The sequence below is a fragment of the Doryrhamphus excisus genome, linkage group LG13 (genome assembly GCF_037039965.1).
Source record: "Doryrhamphus excisus strain RoL-2023G ecotype Guam linkage group LG13, RoL_Dexc_Guam_v1.1, whole genome shotgun sequence".
NCBI lineage: Eukaryota > Metazoa > Chordata > Actinopteri > Syngnathiformes > Syngnathidae > Doryrhamphus > Doryrhamphus excisus.
The window spans coordinates 12,670,704-12,693,123 of NC_136369.1; the positions used below are offsets into that span (position 1 = coordinate 12,670,704).

The window sequence follows — 22,420 nt, forward strand, 5'->3', positions numbered from 1 at the left end:
CCATACATCACTTTGACCAAATACATTATACAAACAAAAATAATTGTTTACATTAAGTAGAATTAAAATGAAATAAGCATTGTTGTGTGCTTGCTTGCATTGTAGTGTGATTCGTTTTTGCCTTGAGAAGTGTCTCGTTTTATTTTGAAAGATTTAAACCGGACGTTTCATAGGTTTTGCCAACAGCGAAGCCATTTTGAAAAGTCTGCTAGTCACCGAGCAGGCAGCCCTTTGAGGGAAACGTGATAGCTCGGTTTGAAGATAATGCTTGTTACATAGCTTACTTTAAAGTTGACCTCTACGTTGTCATTTCGGTGTTAAACATACTGAAAGTACTTCTCTAACCTCATATTACTCTTCCAGCCATGTCTACCGATGCAGCAGCCGACCAGGTAAAGTTAGCCAACATCGCCAGGCCCAAATCCCTCCTTTAGCTTGTGTTCGTTGTTATTAATATGGATTGTGTAGTTATATATACTGTCAATTTTGTCGTTATTATATGACTATTTACTGCTGGCCATCACCATTGTGTTGCTAGTTTCTGGTATTTGTTAGTGGAAAAACCCTCCTCACATCGTGTTGGCTATCGAGTTGCTGCGGTGTCGCTCTTGAGTGTCGTTGGACTGATTTGGTTCCTCCGTTTTTACCGATATATTGCAAAAACAAAACCTTTGTTTTTAAGTTGTAAATATGCAGAGACACGATTAACAATGCGCGTAAAAATGCAAAAGCCTGTTGCGGACCACGAGTGGGAGGTGTTTGAGCCCCATTCATAACAAAGGTGTCAGCGATTAACTGCAGTGAAGCATAAATTTGGTGCAACCTAAACACCCACTTTTACTGTCTCTGTATACTGATATCATTCCCCCACAATAGTATGATTAGTTGCACGCTCATACTCCATTCTACAACATAATTGTTTATCATCATGCATTTTGTCTTCCCCCATGCAGGCAGCAGAATATGTCCCGGAGAAAGTGAAGAAGGCAGAGAAGAAGTTGGAAGAAAACCCATATGACCTTGACGCATGGAGCATTCTGATTCGAGAAGCACAGGTTTAGTCATTCAAGAGTTGCATTATAGGGGTAAACATAATGATAAGGGGATAAGGGGAGGAGGGGTTGTTGGTTTGTTTAAATCCCAAAAGCCTAATGTATACACTGCTCACAAAAATTAAAGGAACACTTTTATTGGGCCTGGCATGAATTGAATTAAACCTGTCTGATAATTTTCTGGTTGGTTAAGCAGCTGAGGGCCTTGTTAATCAATTTCAGCTGTATTGGTGTTCATGGAATTAACAAAAGGTGCACTTCAGTGGCAACAATTAGAAAACCCTCAAAACAGGACTGGTTTTAGATGTGGAGGTCATTTCAAGTTTCTCCCTCTTGATCTTTTTTGGCTGGTTTTCCACTCGTGCTGATTTTGGCTTGCATAATCATCTCTACTGGCAGTATGAGGCGATTCCTTAACCCTCCAGAAGTTGCACAGGTTGTCCAACTTCTCCAAGATGGCACATCCACACGTGCTGCAGCACGAAGGTTTAACGTGTCGCCCAGCGCAATCTCCAGAACATGGAGATTTCAGGAGACTGGTGGTTATTCTCGGAGAGCTGGACAGGGCCGTAGAAGGTCCTCAACCCCACAGCAGGACCGATACCTGCTCCTTTGTGCAAGGCGGAACAGGCTGAGCACTGCTCGTGCCCTACAGAATGACCTCCAGAGGACCACTGGTGTGAATGTGTCTACCCAAACAATCAGGAACAGACTTCATGAAGGTGGCCTGAGGGCCCGATGTCCTGTAGTGGGCCCTGTGCTCACTGCCCAGCACCGTGGAGCTCGACTGGCATTTGCTCAAGAACACCAGAATTGGCAAGTCCGCCACTGGCGCCCTGTACTATTCACAAACGAGAGTAGGTTCACCCTGAGCACCTGTGATAGACGTGAAAGAGTCTGGAGAAGACAAGGAGATGCTGCCTGCAACGTCGTTCAACATGACAGGCTTGGTGGTGGGTCAGTGATGGTCTGGGGAGGCATATCCATGGAGGGACGCACAGACCTCTACTGCCTAGGAAATGGTGCTCTGACTGCCATAAGGTATCGCGATGAAATCCTTGAACCCATTGTCAGACCCTATGCTGGTGCAGTAGGTCCTGGTTTCCTCCTAATGCACGACAATGCCCGGCCTCACGTGGCAAGAGTATGCAGGCAGTACCTGGAGGATGAAGGAATTGAAACAATTGAATGGCCTTCACGATCCTCTGACTTAAACCCAATAGAACATCTCTGGGACATTATGTTTCGGTCCATTAGGCGCCGCCAGGTTGCTCCTCAGACTGTACAAGAGCTCAAGGATACCCTCACACAGATCTGGGAGGAAATGCCACAAGACGGCATCCGTTGTCTCATTAGGAGCATGCTGCGACGTTGTCAAGCATGCATACAAGCTCGTGGGGGCCACACAAGATACTGAAAAGCATTTTGAGTTGCAGAAATTAAGTTTTGGAACAAATGGACTGGCCTGCCACATCTTTGTTTCACTCTGATTTTATGGTGTCTGCACAATTGAGCCCTCTGTAGGCTGAAAACTTTTATTTCCATTAAAAGACGTGGCATCCTTTTGTTCCTAAGACACTGCCCTGTCATTATTTTTATAGATATCCAACTTCATATTGAGATCTGATGCATCTAATGTTTCTTTAAAGTGTTCCTTTAATTTTTGTGAGCAGTGTATTTTCAATTCCTCGTTTTGTGCGGATGTAAATGCATTCTCCCTCTTTAGAACCAACCTATTGATAAAGCAAGGAAGACATATGAACGACTTGTCTCACAGTTTCCAAGTTCCGGCAGATTCTGGAAACTATTCATTGAAGCTGAGGTTAATACTTTTTTTCCTACCCTCATTCTACGTATGCATGACTGAGATTATTATTGCCTTACATGATCAACAATGTGATTTCCACACTGTCTTCTGTATATAAGGTTTAAAGTCATAATTCCTAACGTTGAGGGTTTTACGTCATCTACTACCAAAGCATTTATTAAATAGATCCTGTCAACATTTAAAAATATTTTTGGAGGATTGTGCCTTTAAACGTTACAAGGGAAAAGTTTATATTTGTGTTCCTAGGATTTTTAACATATTTTCGCCATACGTTTTCAAATGGGGTAAAATGCATTTGTTGCATGTTTGGTTTGCAACAGTAATTAAACATTTTTAATGGTATTTGGAGTGCATTAGCCTTTTATTCACTTGTCGTGTCAATTTATTGCCTCCTGTGTCCTTTCTTTTGGAATATTATGAAGAAATCCTTTCGTGCATCACTCTATACCAGTGACATAAAATCCCCCTTTGAAGGGAGGGGAAATGATCCAGCCTGCTTTTTTTGTTTTTTTGCCCCCATTTGTTGTTATGCTGTCAGAACTAATCAACCCTTCCTAACTTATCCATATGAGATGGAAGAAACCCGATTTTTTTACATCACAGCCATTTCAGCGTTCTTATACTGTGGATAATGAATCAAAACAAAGTTGAACGCTCAGAATTTACCACCATTCCAGGAACATCCACTGGACCTTGGGAAGCAAGTAGCAAAAAGAACGGGAGATATGATTGGTTATGTGCAACAAAAAAAAAGAGGTTTTGGGAGCAAGGATAAGGTTTTGCAATTACTTGGTCCAAATCATGTTGTTTTACTGCTGCTGTTATCAGGAATTCTGAAGCACATTCATACCTTCCTAGCTTTCCTCCTGCAGGCTTGTTTTAGCTCACATATTGGATGACATTTGTCAGGATTTGTGTTTTGATTGGTGGTTGAGTGATAGGTTGTAGCGCCAACAGTCTTACATTTTTTTTAAACATCTTGCTCAAGTTGCAGTGAGCATGTGTCAGAGCTATTTTTGGATATGTTGGTGCAGTGCTGTCTCCTTCAGGAGGACTGGCAGTCAGATTTCAACTTTTGATTCATAGTGCAAACAGCCTTTACATAGCACAATGTTGTAATTTGCTGACCTGTGGTGTGCATTAGACTTGGATGTTAGGGTACGGAATGCCCCAGTCAATAAAACTGGCCCTCCTTCCCGTTTTCATGGTCGTGAAAGTCAGCACTTGTGCTGCACCTTGCCCAGCACTCTTTGTGCATGCCTATGCCCTCCAAAGCCCCACAACCCAATTTTAAGCTGTCGGTCTGCTAGAACTTTTTAATTTTTTTTTCCAATCTGTTCACACACACAAACTAGCTTTGAACACAACAGCAAGGAACGTGACTTGCTGAAAATGAATCATGTACAGGAAGCATGATCTTTGAGAATTGTCAATCCCTACCCAGAAATGTCACATTTTGACCACATAATGACTGCTTCCAACAGGGTTGTACAAACTTCCCACCGAGGCCGCATACTGAAAAATGAAAGGATGCATGCTCCGTGTGTAATCGTATGTTGCGCTTATTTCCGTCCAAAACCTAATTTAGCAAAAATTCCAACTTTATTCTGTGTTTGTCATACGACTTAAAAATGTTTTTGTTTTCTGCAATTAAATTCTGCTATGACAAATTACATATTTCAACATACTAGTTTATTCTAGCATTTTTCTTTTTCCTCTTAATATTTTCACTTTATTCTCAGACAATGACAGCTGTGTTTTCATTTCTGCTGTTCATTATGTGAAACTATTTACACCAGACACCAGTCAACGGTGTTGACTTCATGGACGAGTTAAGTTATCGTTACAAGCTTTAAGTATAACAACTCACTATTGCCCCTTGTGATATACAGTGGTACTGCATCACCTTTTTTTCATCAGTTGTGCTGTTTTTAAAATATACATTTGATCACTTAAACCCTTATACCGAAAGTAATTGTTTCTCTCATAAAATAAACTTTTTACTCAATTGTGCGTCATGGTTTTTTCCATCCAATCTGCACTCGCTGATTGAGGCGGAGGCGATTTACGACAATTCCAAGGTGCAGGCCCAATGTGATTATTTTTTTTTTTTTGATGGTGCCCAAAATACCTGGCAGCAGCCCTGGGGCCACTTACACAGTTTTGCTTCTCCACCTTGTTAGTATTGCAGTGTAGTGTTGATTGAAGCTTAATGGGTAGAGTAAACGGAGTAAAAGCGCTTTGTTTGTATGCTTTATGTCGCTGTCCTGTAACCTAAGTTCAACAAAGTATTTCTGACACAATAGCCAGGAAATGCAGTCACCTCCTATTGTGAACTACGCCAACAATACCCTCAGAATGTGTTTGTTTTTATCCATCAGTTGCTTTACACTTTTGTAGGGTTTGTTATTTGAAACACTGCACTCAAATGTTGGCGTCTTACCAACCTGGAGTAATATTGCCACATGAACAACAGTTTGTCTTGATGGATGCTTCCACAACTCATACAGGAAGTGAAAGAGTGTTTTTGCAATGACTCTTCATTGTAATTAGCCATCCAGTATGGTATTTATAGTCACAGGGATTTAAGTTCTGAGGCCTAATCTACGCCACGTAATAATAAACCCCTTTTTACAAGTGGTTTGTCATTCTTGTGTGAATTTCACTTTGTTGATCTGAAGGCGTGTGGTGTGTGTGCATGAATGCATGTTTATTGGAAGCCCTACATGGGTGAAAATAACTCTTGGAATAACATTGCATTTACACTCTATTTGCAGATAAAGGCTAAAAACTATGACAAGGTAGAAAAGGTGAGTAATGCCCCCTGATCTATTTAACAGACTCCGCTGATTAGGGTTATTGAGTTCAAAGGAGGGTGGGGGTGTCATGTTCTGGTCCTTTGTGACTGGCAACATGAAATAAATATTTTGTTCCAGGCAGTTCATGCAGTACAACCAAAAGAAACACTGGGCACTAGTCTTTATTTTTTTATTGAATCTTCCTCAACATTTTCCCCAAAAGATTGCTATTAGGTATAAATTCGCCAAATGACAGAATTGGGAGTAGACCCCCCCCCACACACACACATTTCAGCAAGCATTTTATTGCAGTATATCTTCTCATTGGACAACGCCGGATATCCTTTTAGAGTAGTCAGTGCACATCTTGTATAGCAGTCTAAAATCCCCTCAATACACATCAAACTGCTCTCTACCCCACAGTTGTTCCAGAGGTGCCTCATGAAAGTGTTGCACATCGACCTATGGAAGTGTTACCTCTCATACGTGCGGGAGACCAAAGGAAAGCTGCCCAGCTACAAGTAAGATGGCGTGACTCTTGCAAATCTTACTGATTGATATTCAATGAATTTTTAAAACCGTTTTCTTTCCCCAGAGAGAAGATGGCTCAGGCATACGACTTTGCCCTCGATAAAATCGGCATGGAAATTATGTCATATCAGGTAATTTGGGTGCTGTGTTATAATGTGCATTTCTCTTTTGTTTCCTATTGACTTTTTGCTCTTTGTCACAGATTTGGGTGGATTACATCAACTTTCTCAAGGGAGTGTGAGTTATTTCCCCACCATTTATAACTGTATTTACCATGTGATGCAAATGTAATGCTGTTCTATGTGCCACCAGTGAAGCTGTGGGCTCATACGCAGAGAACCAGCGCATCACAGCAGTGAGGAGGGTGTACCAGAGGGGTTGTGTGAATCCTATGATTAACATAGAGCAGCTGTGGAGAGATTATAGCAAATATGAGGAGGTGAGATCTTTTTCTTCAAGTTCTATAAGTTCCAGCGGCCCCATATTAGTATATATTGGAAGTGTGTTGTGCAAATCTATCCTTGACGCTGGAATTTAGACAGTTCAAATTTGGCTTTTAGAAAACCCAACAGTGAACAGCATTTTGCGTGTATGTCACTTTAATGCTAATGAGCTGTGTTTTTCCAAGCTGTATATTCACTTTTTATATACAGTACACACACTGCACTTATCCAACCGAATAGATGCCATATACTGTATCACATAGAACAACAACACATTAAGAGGTGGGACGAGAGGACACACACATTAGCAACACTAGCATAGTTTTGTGAGTTGCAGTGCTGTCATTACAGGCACATTTTTAAAAATGATGAAACCTAGCCTGTAGCTGACTAACAAATAGTTGGTAGAAGTCCTGACTTTGTTTTATGATGTGTAGGGAAGCCTGTTTGTGTTTGTTTTTTTGCACTTTTAATGCTGACAGTTTGTTGTTCAACACATCAGGGTATCAATATACACTTGGCTAAAAAGATGATTGAGGATCGAAGCAGAGACTACATGAACGCAAGGAGAGTAGCCAAGGTAAGAACCTTTTAAAACACCTCAGAAATAAAATGTGATGATTTTGCTGAACCTTCTGACGTCTCGCAGGAGTACGAGACCGTGATGAAGGGGCTAGACAGGAACGCGCCGTCTGTGCCGCCCCAGAACTCTCCCCAGGAGGCCCTGCAAGTTGAAATGTGGAAGAAATATATTCAGTGGGAGAAGAGCAATCCACTACGCACAGAGGACCAGACGCTCATTACAAAGAGAGGTATTGTTGTCTAAAATGTCTGACTCAATTCATCTTGTAGCTATGTTTTACTGCTTTGCTGTGAAAATATTGACATGTGACCTTCATCACAGTGATGTTTGCCTATGAGCAATGTCTGCTGGTGCTGGGCCACCATCCTGATGTGTGGTACGAGGCAGCTCAGTACTTGGAGCAGTCCAGCAAGTTGTTGGCAGAGAAAGGGGTATGGCACAAAATCTTTTATTGTTATGCACACAGGGTGAGGTACACCTGCACATTCTAATGAGATTAAAGGTAAAATGCAATGAAAAGTCTGTTTGCAAAGATAAACTGTAATGTATTTGCTTTCTTATTGAGTGAAAATATGTATTGACTAAAATGAGTAAATGCAGAATATGTCTAGTGGGATTCTTAGTAGTGGACATCTAACTAGTTCAACTCAATTGTGCTAGGTGTACCTACTGAAGGTCTGGTGAGTGTATACAAAATTGACACTACAAAATCATCTGATCATTTATTATTCCGGCTTTTTTTTCCCCCTCACAGGACTTGAATAACTCTAAGCTGTTCAGTGATGAGGCTGCTAACATCTACGAACGTGCTATCGGGACACTACTGAAGAAGAACATGCTTCTTTACTTCTCATTTGCAGACTATGAAGAGGTTGGTCACCTTATGAAAATAATGAAGTGTAATTAGTAAGACTGTCAACATATGTAAGAACATGCCACTTTTAGGTGTTGCCACAAATTTGCTTTGCTGGTGCTGGAGCCCTGGCTAACTTGCACACTGCACAGCATTCAAACTCTGTAATATGCTCTCTAAACTTACCAAAACCAGAATGTTCTCCTTGACGGGCCCTGATAACACGGCACTAAAGCGTTACATTGTTTTACAATGTCACAGGTTACCATGGTGAAAAAAAATCACAGTTTCTCTTGTCCTGTTCTCTGCTGCAGCCAAGTGAGTGATAGGTAGAGCTACTTGTGTGTGAGGGGGAGGGACCAGGGGTAGGGAGCACCACAGAGAGAGAGACACAGCAATAGAGTGACAAGTCTATTGCCCCCCATGTGGAAACATGAGCTGGTCAGGTCTAAAAAGACCGGAATGGTTAGTGTGTCGAATGACAATTGTTGGGATACAATAGAGTGGGTGCTCTGTCGTTTTCCTCCTAAAATAATGAGTCATTTAGAATAGAAAAGTTCTGCTTCATTGCCACTTTGCTTCACAGAGTCGTATGAAGCACGAGAAGGTTCACAGCATCTACAATAAGCTGCTGGCGGTAGAGGACATCGACCCCACGCTGGTGTACATCCAGTACATGAAGTTCGCCAGGAGGGCGGAGGGCATTAAATCGGGCCGCACTATCTTCAAAAAGGCCAGAGAGGATCCACGCACTCGCCACCACGTGTACGTTACTGCAGCTCTGATGGAGTACTACTGCAGCAAGGTGAGGCGCTTCTCATGTGACCTGCAAGGTGACACCATCACTCAAGGGACTCACACTCATGTTGTTGTCGTTTTTTTTTCCACTCCAACAGGACAAATCTGTGGCCTTTAAGATTTTTGAGCTTGGCTTAAAGAAATATGGTGACATTCCAGAGTACATACTTGCGTACATTGATTACCTCTCACATCTCAATGGTAGGTTCTGTCATCATGAAATGTTAGCAGTGTGAGGTGCGAAGAAACTTAAAAAAGGAAATGAATGTATCAAATTGGATGTAATAATAAATAATACATTTTATTTGTATAGCGCTTTTCAAAATACTCAAAGACACTTTACAGAAGAATGGAGTTGAATAAAAGCAAGTAAACAGAGTAGAAGACACACCAAAATACAACATTCATTGGTTAATACACAGTTAAAACATGAGTAAAAGCGGGGCGGGGCACAGCAGTCCGATATATAAAGTTAGACATTAAAAACAGATTTAGAGAGGTGTACTAAGATGTACTGCAAATGCATATCGATTATGGAAATATGGACCATTTTTTAAATAATGTACAGTTTACAGGATGTGTATGTTGTTTGTTCATTGTGTTTCGGCAGCTAGACTACAATAATTTATTTTTCCTATTTTTCTTTCACCTCAATTTGGTCCCAAATGCTAATACTTGCAGTAGAGTAATACAATAGATAGTAGTAATACAGTAGAGAGCTGGTTTTCAGACATATTGTCAAAAGGGTCATTTGCTACACGACAGAAGACATCACTCCCTGTGACAACCTTCTTACCCTCCCTTCTCACATCTCTACAGAGGATAACAACACCAGGGTTCTGTTTGAACGTGTGCTCACCTCAGGAAACCTCTCGCCAGAGAAGTCGGGGTACAGTATCCCATATATCACATGACTAATCAATTAGCCTCAGCTGACTTTTTTGTTGGTTTGCTCCATTCACAGTGAGGTTTGGTCTCGTTTTCTGGCCTTCGAGAGCAACATAGGAGACCTGGCCAGTATTCTGAAGGTGGAACGACGGCGGTTCTCTGCCTTCAAGGACGAGTATGAAGGCAAAGAGACAGCCTTGCTAGTTGATCGATACAAGTTCATGGACTTGTATCCTTGCTCTACCAGTGAACTCAAGGCTCTGGGTTACAAGGTGTGTACTTTGACAGCCTCAACCTCACATTCACCCCATGTGGCGTATGACTAAGTGACAGTTGTGGTGCTTTGGAGGACATGGCAGTATACATCTAGTATAGATATTAAAGTTTTATAATCATTAGGTGAATGCTTGATGACCTCTGGGCAATCAGTTGCCGACTCGTACCTGTGACGTTTTGTTTGATGGTGGCTTTTCTCAACCAATCTTGCTAAAATTTTACAAATATGTTCCTGTCAGTCCCCTTCAGGTGTGTTGCAGGAGTAGGAGAGTTAGATAACACAAATATATTAATGAATGTGTCCACACCGTGTATGTTCTTGTGTTTGAAGGATGTGTCCCGTGCCAAACTGGCTTCTCTGCTTCCTGAGACTGTGGTGGTGCCCTCCGTGCCCACGCTGAAGGACGAACTAGACCGAAAACCAGAGTACCCCAAACCAGACACCAATCAGATGATTCCCTTCCAGCCACGCCACTTGGCCCGTGTGTACTCTTCATCTTGTTTTGAGCCACGACTGCCGTGATGTCTCTTATTCACCAACACCACCTCCTCTTTGGTGCGTCCACAGCTCCAGGCCTGCACCCTGTCCCTGGCGGAGTGTTCCCTGTCCCCCCTGTGGCCGTCATTCTAATGAAGCTGCTTCCCCCGCCTGCGTGTTTCACCGTCAGTACAGTGGCCTGTGTAATGGTCAACAGGTTGGTTTGTGTGTATTTTAAAGATGTCCTGTCATTATCTCTGCAGGGTCCGTTTGTTCAAGTGGATGAGCTCATAGAGACTTTCAGGAGATGCACACTTCCTGAAAGTAAGTCACTTGACACCGAGTTGTTACTAGGTGATATCTAGAATGTAATAACAACAATCAACATGTGACAAATTACCTCCTCCAAGCTGTCGAAGCTGCTGTAGAGCTCATCACAGGCAGACTCCCCGACGGCAGTGGCGAAGGCAACGGCGCCATGGAGAACCACGCCATAGCCAAATCTCTCAAGAGACCCAACGCAGACTCGGATGAGGAAGACGACAAAGGAGCGGTGGCGCCGCCCGTCCACGACATCTACCGCGCTCGCCAACAGAAGAGGATTCGATAAGGAAAGAGCCTTACAAGAATGTACCAAGTGGCCAAAGGAGGTAAATAAGTTTGTTTCTGGAGAGCGTACAGCTGCCGTACATACACTATACCCGAGTGTCCTTGTGTTTTTATGTTGAAAGACTGATGAAGATACTGTACAAAGTTTTTAAGTCATCTGTTGTGGCACACAGCTCAGTCTTGGCCTTGTGATGTTCCAGTGACGGCAATTATTTTTAGATAACTGGATCCATCCACTGATTCCTTTCAATAAAAGTGTACAAAACATCCGTCGTGTATTTTCAGTCATCACATTGTGGTTGGATAATACAAACAGACGGTTGATGCTGAAAGTGAAAGACATTTTGTGATGAATTTCCGTTTTTGAGCGACTGTGTGGAGTTCTGGCTTCCTCTCACAAGGTAAGTTAATTGGCCACTCTAAATCGTCCATAGGTATGAATGTGAGTGTGGATGGTTATCTATATGTGCCCTGCGCTCCAGCCAATCACCTCTCACCCAAAGTCAGCTGGGATAGTGAGGATGGACACAATTCTAGACGGTTCATGCACAATATGTCCACTAGGGGGTCGTAGTTGACAGCCTGGGAATGCAAGTATAAAAACAGAAAAACAAATGATATTAAAGCATTTTCCCCCAAAATGTAACCTATAAGATGCACAATTCCATTAAAAAAAAAGAACAGAAACATATATACTGTACAAACATACTTAGTAGTCTAGGGTAGGCTTTATAGTTATAGAAACTATGCTTTTTAGGCTTAGATGCCCACATGGAGAGAATTCTTATGAATCATGCAGTCTTTTTACAAGACTGCAACATCGGACTTTCAAATTACCTTCAGAAGGCAGACACAGCTGGTCTGCATCGCTTTATTGTTTATTTGGAACATTGTTATTCTTTTTCCAATAAGCACAAATAATACAGTTATTGAGTACTGACATTCCTACTGAGCTTACTTATGAGAGAACACCAGTTATTATTAAAAAAAATATATTTTTCCAAGACATCTAGTACAATATGACACTTCCAATTTTCTTTGTTTGGGGAAGGCCTCGGTTTGGTGTGGAAGACTGAGAAAAATTCGTAGACACGCTCCCAACATCCTGTCTTCTCCGTAGAGTGGAAGTGTTCTAGCTCCAAAATAGAGAACAACTTCTTCCTTATCTTCAAATTCCTGTGGTGGTTAGAGTACAATTATTTTTTTTTGTCCATACAATATATATATTTAATAAACTTATCCCAAAAAATCACAGCTTAATTCACATTCTTAGTCAACAGACTATTTACAAAAAGGCATCCATATCTTCAAATGTACATATTATATTACACCAATATAAAATTTACTGTAGCACCACGTTCATGCTGGACATCTTATTGCCAAAATACTGCACAAAAATTTCCGGGTGTCCTTTGTAAAACTGTCCCAAGAGACGTCGCTTTTCTTTGGGAGGTACATTGGGGTTTTCGTGGATGGTCCGCAGTAACGACCGCAGTTCCTCTTTGGTGTGTTTTTCCGTATTTTCCGAGTAAGCCTTCACGGTCTGTCTTGTGCAATATGTCGATCCTAAATATAAAGAGGGGAGAACATAGCGTATAAGACATGTTGTGAGAAGAAGAGAAAATGATGACGGTGTAAAGCATGAATGTGCATACCTGTTATAACATCGGCATCCTTGCCTTTGACGATGTTTTTTAATCTGTCGCTCACCATCGTGTGTAATGAAACAGGAACCTGATGGCAGAAAAAAATGGCCTATTTAACATTTTGAGTCATGTAAGACAAAGTGGTAGCATGTTTTGTAGGCAATAATTACAGAGACTTGACTATTAGACTTGAGTCAAAAACATGCTAGGTTAATTGGCGACTCCAAATTGTCCATAGGTATGAATGTGAGTGTGAATGGTTGTTTGTCTATATGTGCCCAGTGATTGGCTGGCGACCAGTGCAGGGTGTACCCCGCCTCTCACCCAAAGACAGCTGGGATAGACTCCAGCATACCTTTGACCCTAGTGAGGATAAGCAGCATAGAACAAATAACAAAATATCCTTGATCCTCCATGATCTGAAACATTTAAGTGTGACAAACATGCAGGACTAGAGTGTGCGGGTGTACCTAATGCTGTTAGTGTGTGTGTGTGTGTGTGTGGTCGGTGAAGACAGGATGGAAGTATTAAAGAGGAGAGCACAAACAAAAGCGCAATTATTGTCTTTGCTCCCAGTGCAGCTCCCTTATATAACAATCAGGTTTATCGCCTCCTTCCTGTTGGGAAGCTCTTCATTTTGGTTTGTTTTTTTTTTTGACAGGAGACAGATGCATTTAATTTTATGGAATCTCTTCTAAGCAGTTCCTGATGTGTTCCGGAGTTGAAACTCACGTAAACAACTTGTTATCGTGGTCTAAAAACCTCTTGCTGAGAGCATGATTGTTATCATGCTAACACTCACTTTGAACAGATCACAGTGGTTGTCCATCATAAACAGAACCATCAGGTCCACTTTGCCCTTGGAGAGTCTTCTGCTGTAGATGATGGCGCTGGAGAACGACCTCTTTACTGCCATGCGGTTCTCGATCTGAGGAGAGCATGTGTGGTTAGTAAACATGGAGGAACCACTTTACTACAACACACACACACACACACACAAACCTCTTTGTGAAGTTTGATGTCCTGCGTTCTGGCGGCAATAGCCATGAACCTCAGCAGCCTTCGCAGCTCCTCCCTGCAGCGGGAGTCCTGCAGCTTCAGGCTGAGCTGCAGAGCCTCCAGAGCTTGTTCCAGCTTACCGTTCACTGATAACAATGAAATTATCCGTATGAGGTAAAAGGGCAAGCGACATCTTGAAGCAAAAGAGGAGAGCATCTTCTCACCTAGAAGCTCGGAGATGCCCGAGTGGATGTCGAATACATGGTTGCTCAGCAAAGGTGGCTGGTCCGCTTGAGCGTAATGCTGAGCCAGGACGTCGTAGAGCAGCCTCTTACACTGGACAAGGTCACTGGCACGGCCTGCCAAACCTCGACTAACCTCCACCACTTGCTCATCAGGGAGAAACTCCAGACAGTCCACAGCGCCTGACATCCACTCATCTTCACTAAAGGGGCAGAGAAGAAGAAAAGTAGAATTTAAGTCAAACTAGAGAGGGAATACTGTCACCTAATGTCATTATATAGGAATATTCATTGTATTTGTATGGCTAAATGAACCAAACCACAAATACAAGGCATTCAGAAGATGCATTCAAGGCATTGATGAAATCAGTCACTCGGACATACTGACTTGATCGCTTGAAAAACAGGCTTTTGTTGCTGGTTTGAATGATCTCAAAATAATAACACAAATAAAAACATGGCCATAACCCACGGCTGGATGAAACTCTACTGTGGATCCTTGATGTCACTTCCTGTTCACCACTCACTCTGCTCTCCTCGAAAACATATTTATAGCAACACGCTCTCGCATGAATCATATTTATGTCTTAAAGGGGAACTGCACTTTTTGGGGAGAATTTTGCCCATCATTCACAATCCTAATGTGAAACATGAACACATTTTTCTTTCCCTTTTCTGTACATTGGTAGCGCAAGAAAAACAAGTTAATAGGAGTAAGCTAGCAATGGACATCAATATATCTATTTTGACACAAAAAAAACTTCAAAAAACAGTGTTCCATTTCCATAATTGACTTGTTTTATTAACCAAGCTACAGACATATTATTATTGTAGCAGCATTTTTTACCTGAGGACTGGAGCCCACGTCTTGTGCTGGAAGACACAGCCATGCCAAAAGTCAAAATACAAGTACGTGTATCCAAACGCCAGCATTGTAAGCTAGCTCTTATTAACTCCTATCATGTTATAATGTTATAATATAGTGGATTGTGAATGACATTCCCCAAAAAGCACAGTTCCCCTTTAAATTCACTCATCACGGCCAGGTCCAGAACCAATTGACTGTGATAAATGAAGGATTACTGCATATCACTTTTATAGGTGACAAAGTAAAAAGTATTAGTGTGATATAGTTTCACATTCAACATTCCTGTTCTTGTTTTTTCTTTAATTTGATGTTAGAATTGAACATATTTATGTAGAAAATTCTTGTCGAGTTACAAATTGTACCACTTTTGTAGCAGTTCACTGAAGTTCCACTGTCGGCCACCATTTTTATTTTGGTTGTGATTTACTGTACTTTCATGTGCTCTGTTGCATTCCAAAAAGCTTTTCATCCACTTTGGCCACTGTTGTTTAGACACCCACTTACTGCGCCTCACTGAAGGCCTTCAGAACTTCTCTGTCCAAGTAGCTCGACGTCAACATGAGGTCCGAGTTGCTGTCCACGGCATACAAGGAAGACCGCGACGCATCCTTTCCCTCCAGCAAGTCCTCCAACAGCGGCAGCTCAATAAGCTGCAGAAGCCTGTACACAGCCTGCTGGTGCCACACCTCATCCACCACTGTGGAGGACACCCGCCGTAACATCACAAAAGGTCAGTGGAACACACAACACGTCGTACGTGTGACCTTTTGCACCATTTGGTTTTTCTTGCTGTTTTGTCTGACTTCTACTTACGCTCCCGTGAGAGGCCCAAGTTGATCATCTGAGGGGTGACCGTGGAGCTCAGGTTGAGATTTCTCAGCACGTCCTCCACTGCTTTCCCTTTTCTAACCGGCGAGTGGGTAGAGTAGCTGGGTACCTCTTGTCTGCACAGAGAGCGGACAAATTGGTGGACTTTGATTGGGTTTATCACACAAAATACAGATTTTTAAATTGTTTTTCATGAATGTTTGTTTACAATATTCCACCCCATGTAGACCCTCCTTCTTCTATTGTCTATTTTCTGGCGCAGACTGGACATACAGTACACGCTGTTCCATGTTTTCACCATTTGTGGATAATGGCTGTGTCTGTGGTTTTGCTGGAGTTCCAGAGCTTTAGAAATGGCTATCATAGATCTTAATTAATCCCAGTTATGTTTTTACAGGGGGAGCAATCCCTTTTTTCCACACAGGGTCATGCGAGTTTGGATTTTTTTTCTCACTTTCATTTAAAAACTGCATTTTGTGTTCAGTTATGTTGCTGTCTATTTTTGACAGCCTTAGTAATAACCTTTATCACATACTACAGTATTAATTGGCCCTGTACCCTAGAAACCGCCCATGAATGATACGGGAAAAGGGCGAAATTATACTGTGTCAAAGCCCAGGGCAGTGATACTGATAAAATATAGAGTTTAGCCATGTCCAGTATCAGCCCCCGTAGCTGTCCTGGTATCGTGACTGTGAAACAACCAATCAGAGAACAGTGCACGAGCATGAACACACAGTTTACACTGTTTAGATATAATACATGTAATAAACTGAAAAATTTCTGTAAACAAAATGGTCTTTTGATTAAATAGTACGTGATAATAAGCTCATGATTAAATAGTATGTGATAATAAGATCAACACATGGTTTGTCTGGTATCAGGCCCAGTATCATGCCCCCAAGTGTCAGTATCAGCCCGAGACCTATAAGTACAATATTAGCGTATCGCTGTAATATGCTGGAGGACAAAGTCAGTCCTAAATGAGATCTGTAATATAAGTAATGCATCCATACCTTTCACATGAAGGACTGTAGTTTTTGTTTCTGTTCATGCTTGGAGAGTCATAGCCGCTCTCTATGGTCCCAGTGGAGGTGGACTTGGTGTTGTTCAGCGGCGACGTGCCGCTTGGCAGGTTCAAGAACCTGTACAAACTACAGCTGCTGTCCTCAAACGTGGCGCGCTTCTTTTCCTTCCCGAATACTTTGACTCCCACTGGCTCAAAGACCCTTGAGTCCATCAGAGCTTGACACAGACGGACGGCTTTGTGGCGAGGGACAGCCACGTCGCCGAAGAAGCGATTCAAGGTGATGTGAGCCAATACGGTGTCCACGGCCTCCGAGCCCAGGAAACAGTCCTGATAGGACTTAAGGTTATGGCGCCGCCTCTTGACCTCCACATGAGTGTGAAGATAGGAGATGATGCTGCTCCAGATTTGGGTGGCCCGAAATGGGTTCCCAGCCATGCCTCGTTCTGATGGATGCAAGAGAACAAAAAACAATTAACTTAGAACAATTAATTCATCACTTGTTACTATATTGGTGCCCTTCCCCAATTCTGATGCTGGAAAAACAAAGTGAACCAAACTGTAGCGGTCATTTGTCATATGGTTGAACCAGCTGTGGGGTTCATCACGCAACACACGGAGACCTCCCTACAGGTGAGATGTTAGCGTTGTGTTCATTTCACCACAGGAAACTGTTTAGCAAATGTTAGGGCAGGGGAGGGGGTGGTCAGTCGTGTCATCAGCAGCAGCAGCAGCAGCAGCAGCCAGGAGCCATAAGTCAGCCTGTGACAGTAGCAACTACACTCAATGTTATGATAACACAACATGACAAATGCTATTATAGAGCCATCTGTGACCAGATGAACAAAGCAGACTTTGAGTTAAAAGCGAAGAGGGAGGGTGGGCTGACTTTCTGCCCTGACCATATTCCAGTTTATGTGAGGAATAGTAAGTGACATAACAATTATTGTTCATGTTTATCATGGTGATTGTAAGAGACTTTTCTCTTACTTCAACTTTTACCAGATTTTTTTTATTGATAGGTGGCCATATTACTTCCCGACTAGAAAAGGGAAAAAAACCTTCATAGCGGACCTATTATGTGGACCATTTTTTGTCCCTTTGTATTGAGTTGGGGACTCCTATAGAGCGGCTACACACAATAACCAGCACGCAAAGCTTTATAGTTCTTCCAGAATCTGCACCTATTCAGCTGTATTTTTTTGGATTTCGTGGTTCCCGTGAAAACGGTCTGTTTTAATGTATTCCACCCACGGCCCACCTCCGGGCATGCTCACTCTGCTTGCGTGATATTTTTTTTAATGTCCGCTTTTAACATACAGCCATATGTGTTGGATCCTGACTGGACAGTCCAAAGTTTCTCAAGAAAAGAGGTTACTTCAAAACGTCTGTCAATGGTATGTAGCTTTAGCATTTTAGGTAGGGCAGAGCGCTTATTTGGCTTACATATAAGGACGTCCGCCGCATTGTGACATCACAAAGGGACAGTTTTACGACGTATTTTGAAACTGAGCGTTTTGAGCCATCCCAAACGTATTTCAGGACTGACTTCCAAATGCGCAAAGCTCCTTATCTGAAACTTTGACGTTGTTTAAGACCTTCTGCACGCTACACTCACATTTTTCCATCCCTACATGATCTCTACCGAGCTATTATCGAATGCATTTCTGCAACCTAGAGGTTGCTTTTATGGCCTAAAATTGCTCTGACGTTAAATCGCACAATCGTTAAGCGTACAGGCCACACAGCTAGGAGACCTAAGTTCGATTCCACCTTTGGCCATCGCTGTGTGGAGTTAGCATGAAATTCTGGAAACATTACCATTGTGAATTCTCTTTGTGAATGGTTGTTATATATGTATTTTTGTGCAAAAAAACGTCTAAAAAGCATATAAAAACATTGATGGGAATGAATTACTGAATGATTTAATAATAATAACAACCAAACTAACACAAGTTGTTTTCTTAGTGCAAACACATGCACTATGCACAATAATATAGATCACAGCATTTTTATATATGCATTTAACTTCGTTTTCTAACTTCATATCGAGAAGAAACAAGGCACCGAAAGACGATTGCCAAGTCAATCACTTTTAAATCATGTTATCAGATTAAAAATCCTTGTTATAGAGGTCAGGGCCATCTGGGTAATCCACACAATTCCCTGGATTACTAATTACTGAATAAATCCGGATCTTATCAATGTCCATTAAACCTTGTTAGAAACAAAAAAAGACAGAAAGGAGGAAAGGGGATCATGAGGGTATGTTGGATCACTATGGCATCACTGAGCACTTTAAATGAAGCTCCATGTACTGTATAAGGAGTGTTTGCACACATCAGCGCAGGTAAATAATTGCAGAGGGAGACACATGCCATCAACACAGGGGGACTTTTTGTCCCCCTGGCAAACACACGGGAGGTCAAATCACAGCAGCAGCCTCATTAACATCAACATCACCATCATCATTATGTTGCAGTAAATAGTCTGCTCGGACCCAAAGGATGCTGTCAGAATACATCACTGATGTTCTAATACACTCTTGCACTGTGTGTGGCATCAGGCCATTAACAGCCGGTGTGCGGATAATCTTCATTCCTTTGGCATGCAAGAACAAGTGAGATTAAGCAGTCAAAGTCAAAACCGCTTCGTTGCCATTGGCCCGTTTATCAGGTGTACAGGCACTTTTACCTTCTTGTGTACACAAACTCTGCAACGCCAAGGTAATATCTGACAACAGCATTTTACGTTGATTTATGGGCTAGAAGGAAGATCTGGTCACTGAATCACAAAAAATAAATGTTTCATAAATAGCCAAACAGTGATGTATTGTGAAGTGTAAGATATAATATTAACTAAATGTGGGATCACTATTTGGCAAGCTCTCGCGTGTCATGGTGATAGAACTTAATTACATTTTGTCAGAATTAATCACCTTAACTCAAATTAACTCAAATTTTGTAAGACGTGCAAAGAAGCTTCAAACAGCAACTTATTGTTATTGTAAAATAAATCACATATTAAGACCTGCAATAAGTTCTACTACTCATCATTAACAAACTATTGATGCCTACCAGCCTCCATGACGGTGGAGAACCAATATATGTGTTTGCAATCAAATATGCTGTCCTAACCACTAGTAATCAGTGTATAAATAACAATAAACAGGATCAGTACTACCTGCTACTCGATGCATGCAGAGTACCTCCAGTGACAGTAAGGACCCATACACTGCCCTGCTCTTCCTCCTCCTTGTCTTCCTCCTCACTGCCATGAAAGTGACGCACACCAACCGCCTCCAAACCGAAACTATCTCCTCCTCCTTGCATTGCTAATGAATTATTCAGTAGCCAATCAGCACCCCGCAAGATACTTTCAAGGGAGAATGAGAAGCTCCTTGCTTCCCTCCTTCCGCCATTTAAACCACGAAACATTTAAGAGAATTCCTTACTAGTGGCGTGCGATACTGCTAGATTTGGTATCGATCAGATACCTAGTAAATACAGGGCCTGTATCAATGATACTTTTTTCTAAATGAAAGTGAATGCATCATCAATCTAAATCTGAATGATTTTTTATTACCTTTCTGCCTTTTAGATTATGAATCAGTTAAATTCAAGAAAGAATTTGGACAGACTGTATAAGTACATGTAAAATACTTTATTTGCACAATAAAAGTTTTTGTCTTACAGCCTTCTTAAAAATGATACAACTTGCCATGGTCTCGTTTTCGGTTGAAAATATAACCAAACAGCGCTGCTCTTTCTTTCTGCCATTCTTCTGCTCTCTCCGTGGTAGGTCTGGGCTTGCCTGCAGCAGGTAGTGGTGGGCGGTGTTTACTTGCCTGTTGAGTCACGTGACGTATATCAAATACAAGAGAGGGGGGGAGAGCAAACGCATCCACGTTGTATCTTAATTGAAACCGCTGAAGCCCAAGTATCGATCTTTTTAGATTGGTATCGATTGATACCAACGTTGGCATCGATATTATCGATATTTGGATCGATCCGCCCACTACTATTACTAACAAAAGTGTATGAAAACAAGGTGGCTGTTTAGCATTATACAGTTAGCTACAGTTAGCTAAGAAGAAAACTGATAAAACCAAGAAAAATAAGAAGACCTGATAAAGACAAGCCGATCATCATGATGAAATAAGCTGATTAATGGCAGACTAAGAAGGTAAATATGCATTTTGTTACACTCACTGGACAACTGTATTACTATTACTACTGTATAGCTATTTTCTGTCAAAGACCACGATACTTTTATAACAAAGAAAAACATGAAGCCTTTTAATCATCGAATAATGCTCACACTCCAGGAAGTTTTGAATATTTTCTTGACGTTAAAGGAAAACTGCATTTCTGTGTGTTCTAGTGAGAGAAAATGAGTTAGCATGAGCTAGCTTACAACTGACATCATGGGAAATACCTATTTTGAGGATAAAGCCCTCACAAAAAGAAATTAAAAACACCAATGGTGTTCAATTTACATTACCGACTTGTTTATGAACCAAGCAACAGCAATATTGTTAATGTAGCAGCTAAAACAAAAAACTATATTTATCTGGCGGGGGAACACAACACCTTGCTAGCCTCTAGTCACTCACAGACGGAAGAGTGGATACTTAGCTCTCAAATTTGCTACGAGGACTCAACAAGATTTTTGTATGCTGTCAGCATTGGAGGACACATCTTGTACTGCAAGGCAAAGCCATCCGAATGAGAGCGGACATTTTAAGTCTCGTCAGTGTTTCTATGCTGCTGTTGTTGATGGATGTAACATAAGCTTCAGGGCCAAATCATTGCGCCCAGGAAAGAAGTTTTGGTAAAGGGTGATATGCAGGGTTTCATTACATTTGATATTCATATGTCTGTTTTATGCTATTTGGTCAAGATTGTAAATATGTAAAAGAACTACTCCAGGTGTTGAATTCATGCACACACGTTATCACACGATATCACATAACCTCAAAGTTCTGACCCCGGTGACTGGCACCGATCTGCCTTGGGGTGTAAATAATACGACAGCGGAAAAAACTAAACAAAAAAAACAAAGTAAGGTGACACTACGAACTCAAGAATGGGAACGTGACTCAAGTACAGCATATAACAGGTAACATTCAAGAGTGCAAGGCCAAACCGGTTTGTTTACATAAAAGAAATGCTGTTTGACATAGTCTAAAAAGGAGAACCATGGGTGATGTACAGTCCAAAATCCAACAAATAAGGCCTTACCCTAACAAGAACCCTAGAACGTAAATAAAATGTGCCTAAAAAGAGAATTTTAAGAAATATTAATAAGAGAATTGCACTCACCTTGTTTCCAGTCAGTGTGGTTGTTGTGCTTTTATCCATCCACATATCACTAACACACCTTAGAGGAAAGGTAACTCAGTCCTTGAAGAGTGGGAAGCCTTGTGGTTTATTGAAAAACTGGTTTCACAACTCTACACAAGAACACGCCTGTGTTTTGTAAACCTGCCACTTTTTCATAAGGAAAATTGTTGAATAAAAACACAATTGGAGAGAGAGAAAGAGTCAGGCTAATATGAATAATATGCCATTATTATTAAACTCTTCCTCTGAAAGAATGAATACGGTAATCACGTATTAAGAGCTCCCTATAATTTATTTTTTCCAAAATCAGATTTTTCCCACACATTTG

At 41.5% G+C, this 22,420-nt stretch overlaps 2 protein-coding genes across 3 annotated transcripts; one reads left to right on the top strand and one right to left on the bottom strand.

Moving 5' to 3' along the window:
- The first annotated feature begins 178 nt into the window (after window positions 1–178).
- cstf3 (cleavage stimulation factor, 3' pre-RNA, subunit 3) lies at window positions 179–11,404 on the top strand. Its single transcript, XM_058089475.2, has 20 exons — window positions 179–392; window positions 954–1,055; window positions 2,779–2,874; window positions 5,658–5,690; window positions 6,102–6,199; window positions 6,274–6,340; window positions 6,412–6,446; window positions 6,522–6,648; window positions 7,155–7,232; window positions 7,302–7,464; window positions 7,557–7,666; window positions 7,990–8,106; window positions 8,675–8,893; window positions 8,985–9,087; window positions 9,706–9,775; window positions 9,851–10,046; window positions 10,382–10,532; window positions 10,619–10,713; window positions 10,792–10,852; window positions 10,939–11,404. Exons 1-20 carry the CDS (start codon window positions 366–368, stop codon window positions 11,136–11,138), a joined length of 2,148 nt encoding a protein of 715 aa, XP_057945458.2. The 5' UTR covers window positions 179–365; the 3' UTR covers window positions 11,139–11,404.
- Window positions 11,405–11,980: 576 nt separating this feature from the next.
- Window positions 11,981–22,170, bottom strand: depdc7a (DEP domain containing 7, paralog a). Of its 2 annotated transcripts, none has more exons than XM_058088563.2 (9): window positions 22,072–22,170; window positions 16,737–17,193; window positions 15,706–15,836; window positions 15,397–15,589; window positions 14,007–14,227; window positions 13,786–13,928; window positions 13,586–13,711; window positions 12,793–12,871; window positions 11,981–12,703 (listed from the first exon to the last, which is right to left on the bottom strand). In XM_058088563.2, the coding sequence occupies exons 2-9, from the start codon at window positions 17,183–17,185 to the stop codon at window positions 12,480–12,482; spliced, it is 1,566 nt and encodes a 521-aa protein (XP_057944546.2). In that variant the 5' UTR covers window positions 17,186–17,193; window positions 22,072–22,170; the 3' UTR covers window positions 11,981–12,479. The 2 variants fall into 2 exon arrangements, with proteins under 2 accessions (XP_057944546.2, XP_057944545.2); XM_058088562.2 differs by lacking the exon at window positions 22,072–22,170 and adding an exon at window positions 19,931–20,282.
- Window positions 22,171–22,420: the final 250 nt, after the last annotated feature.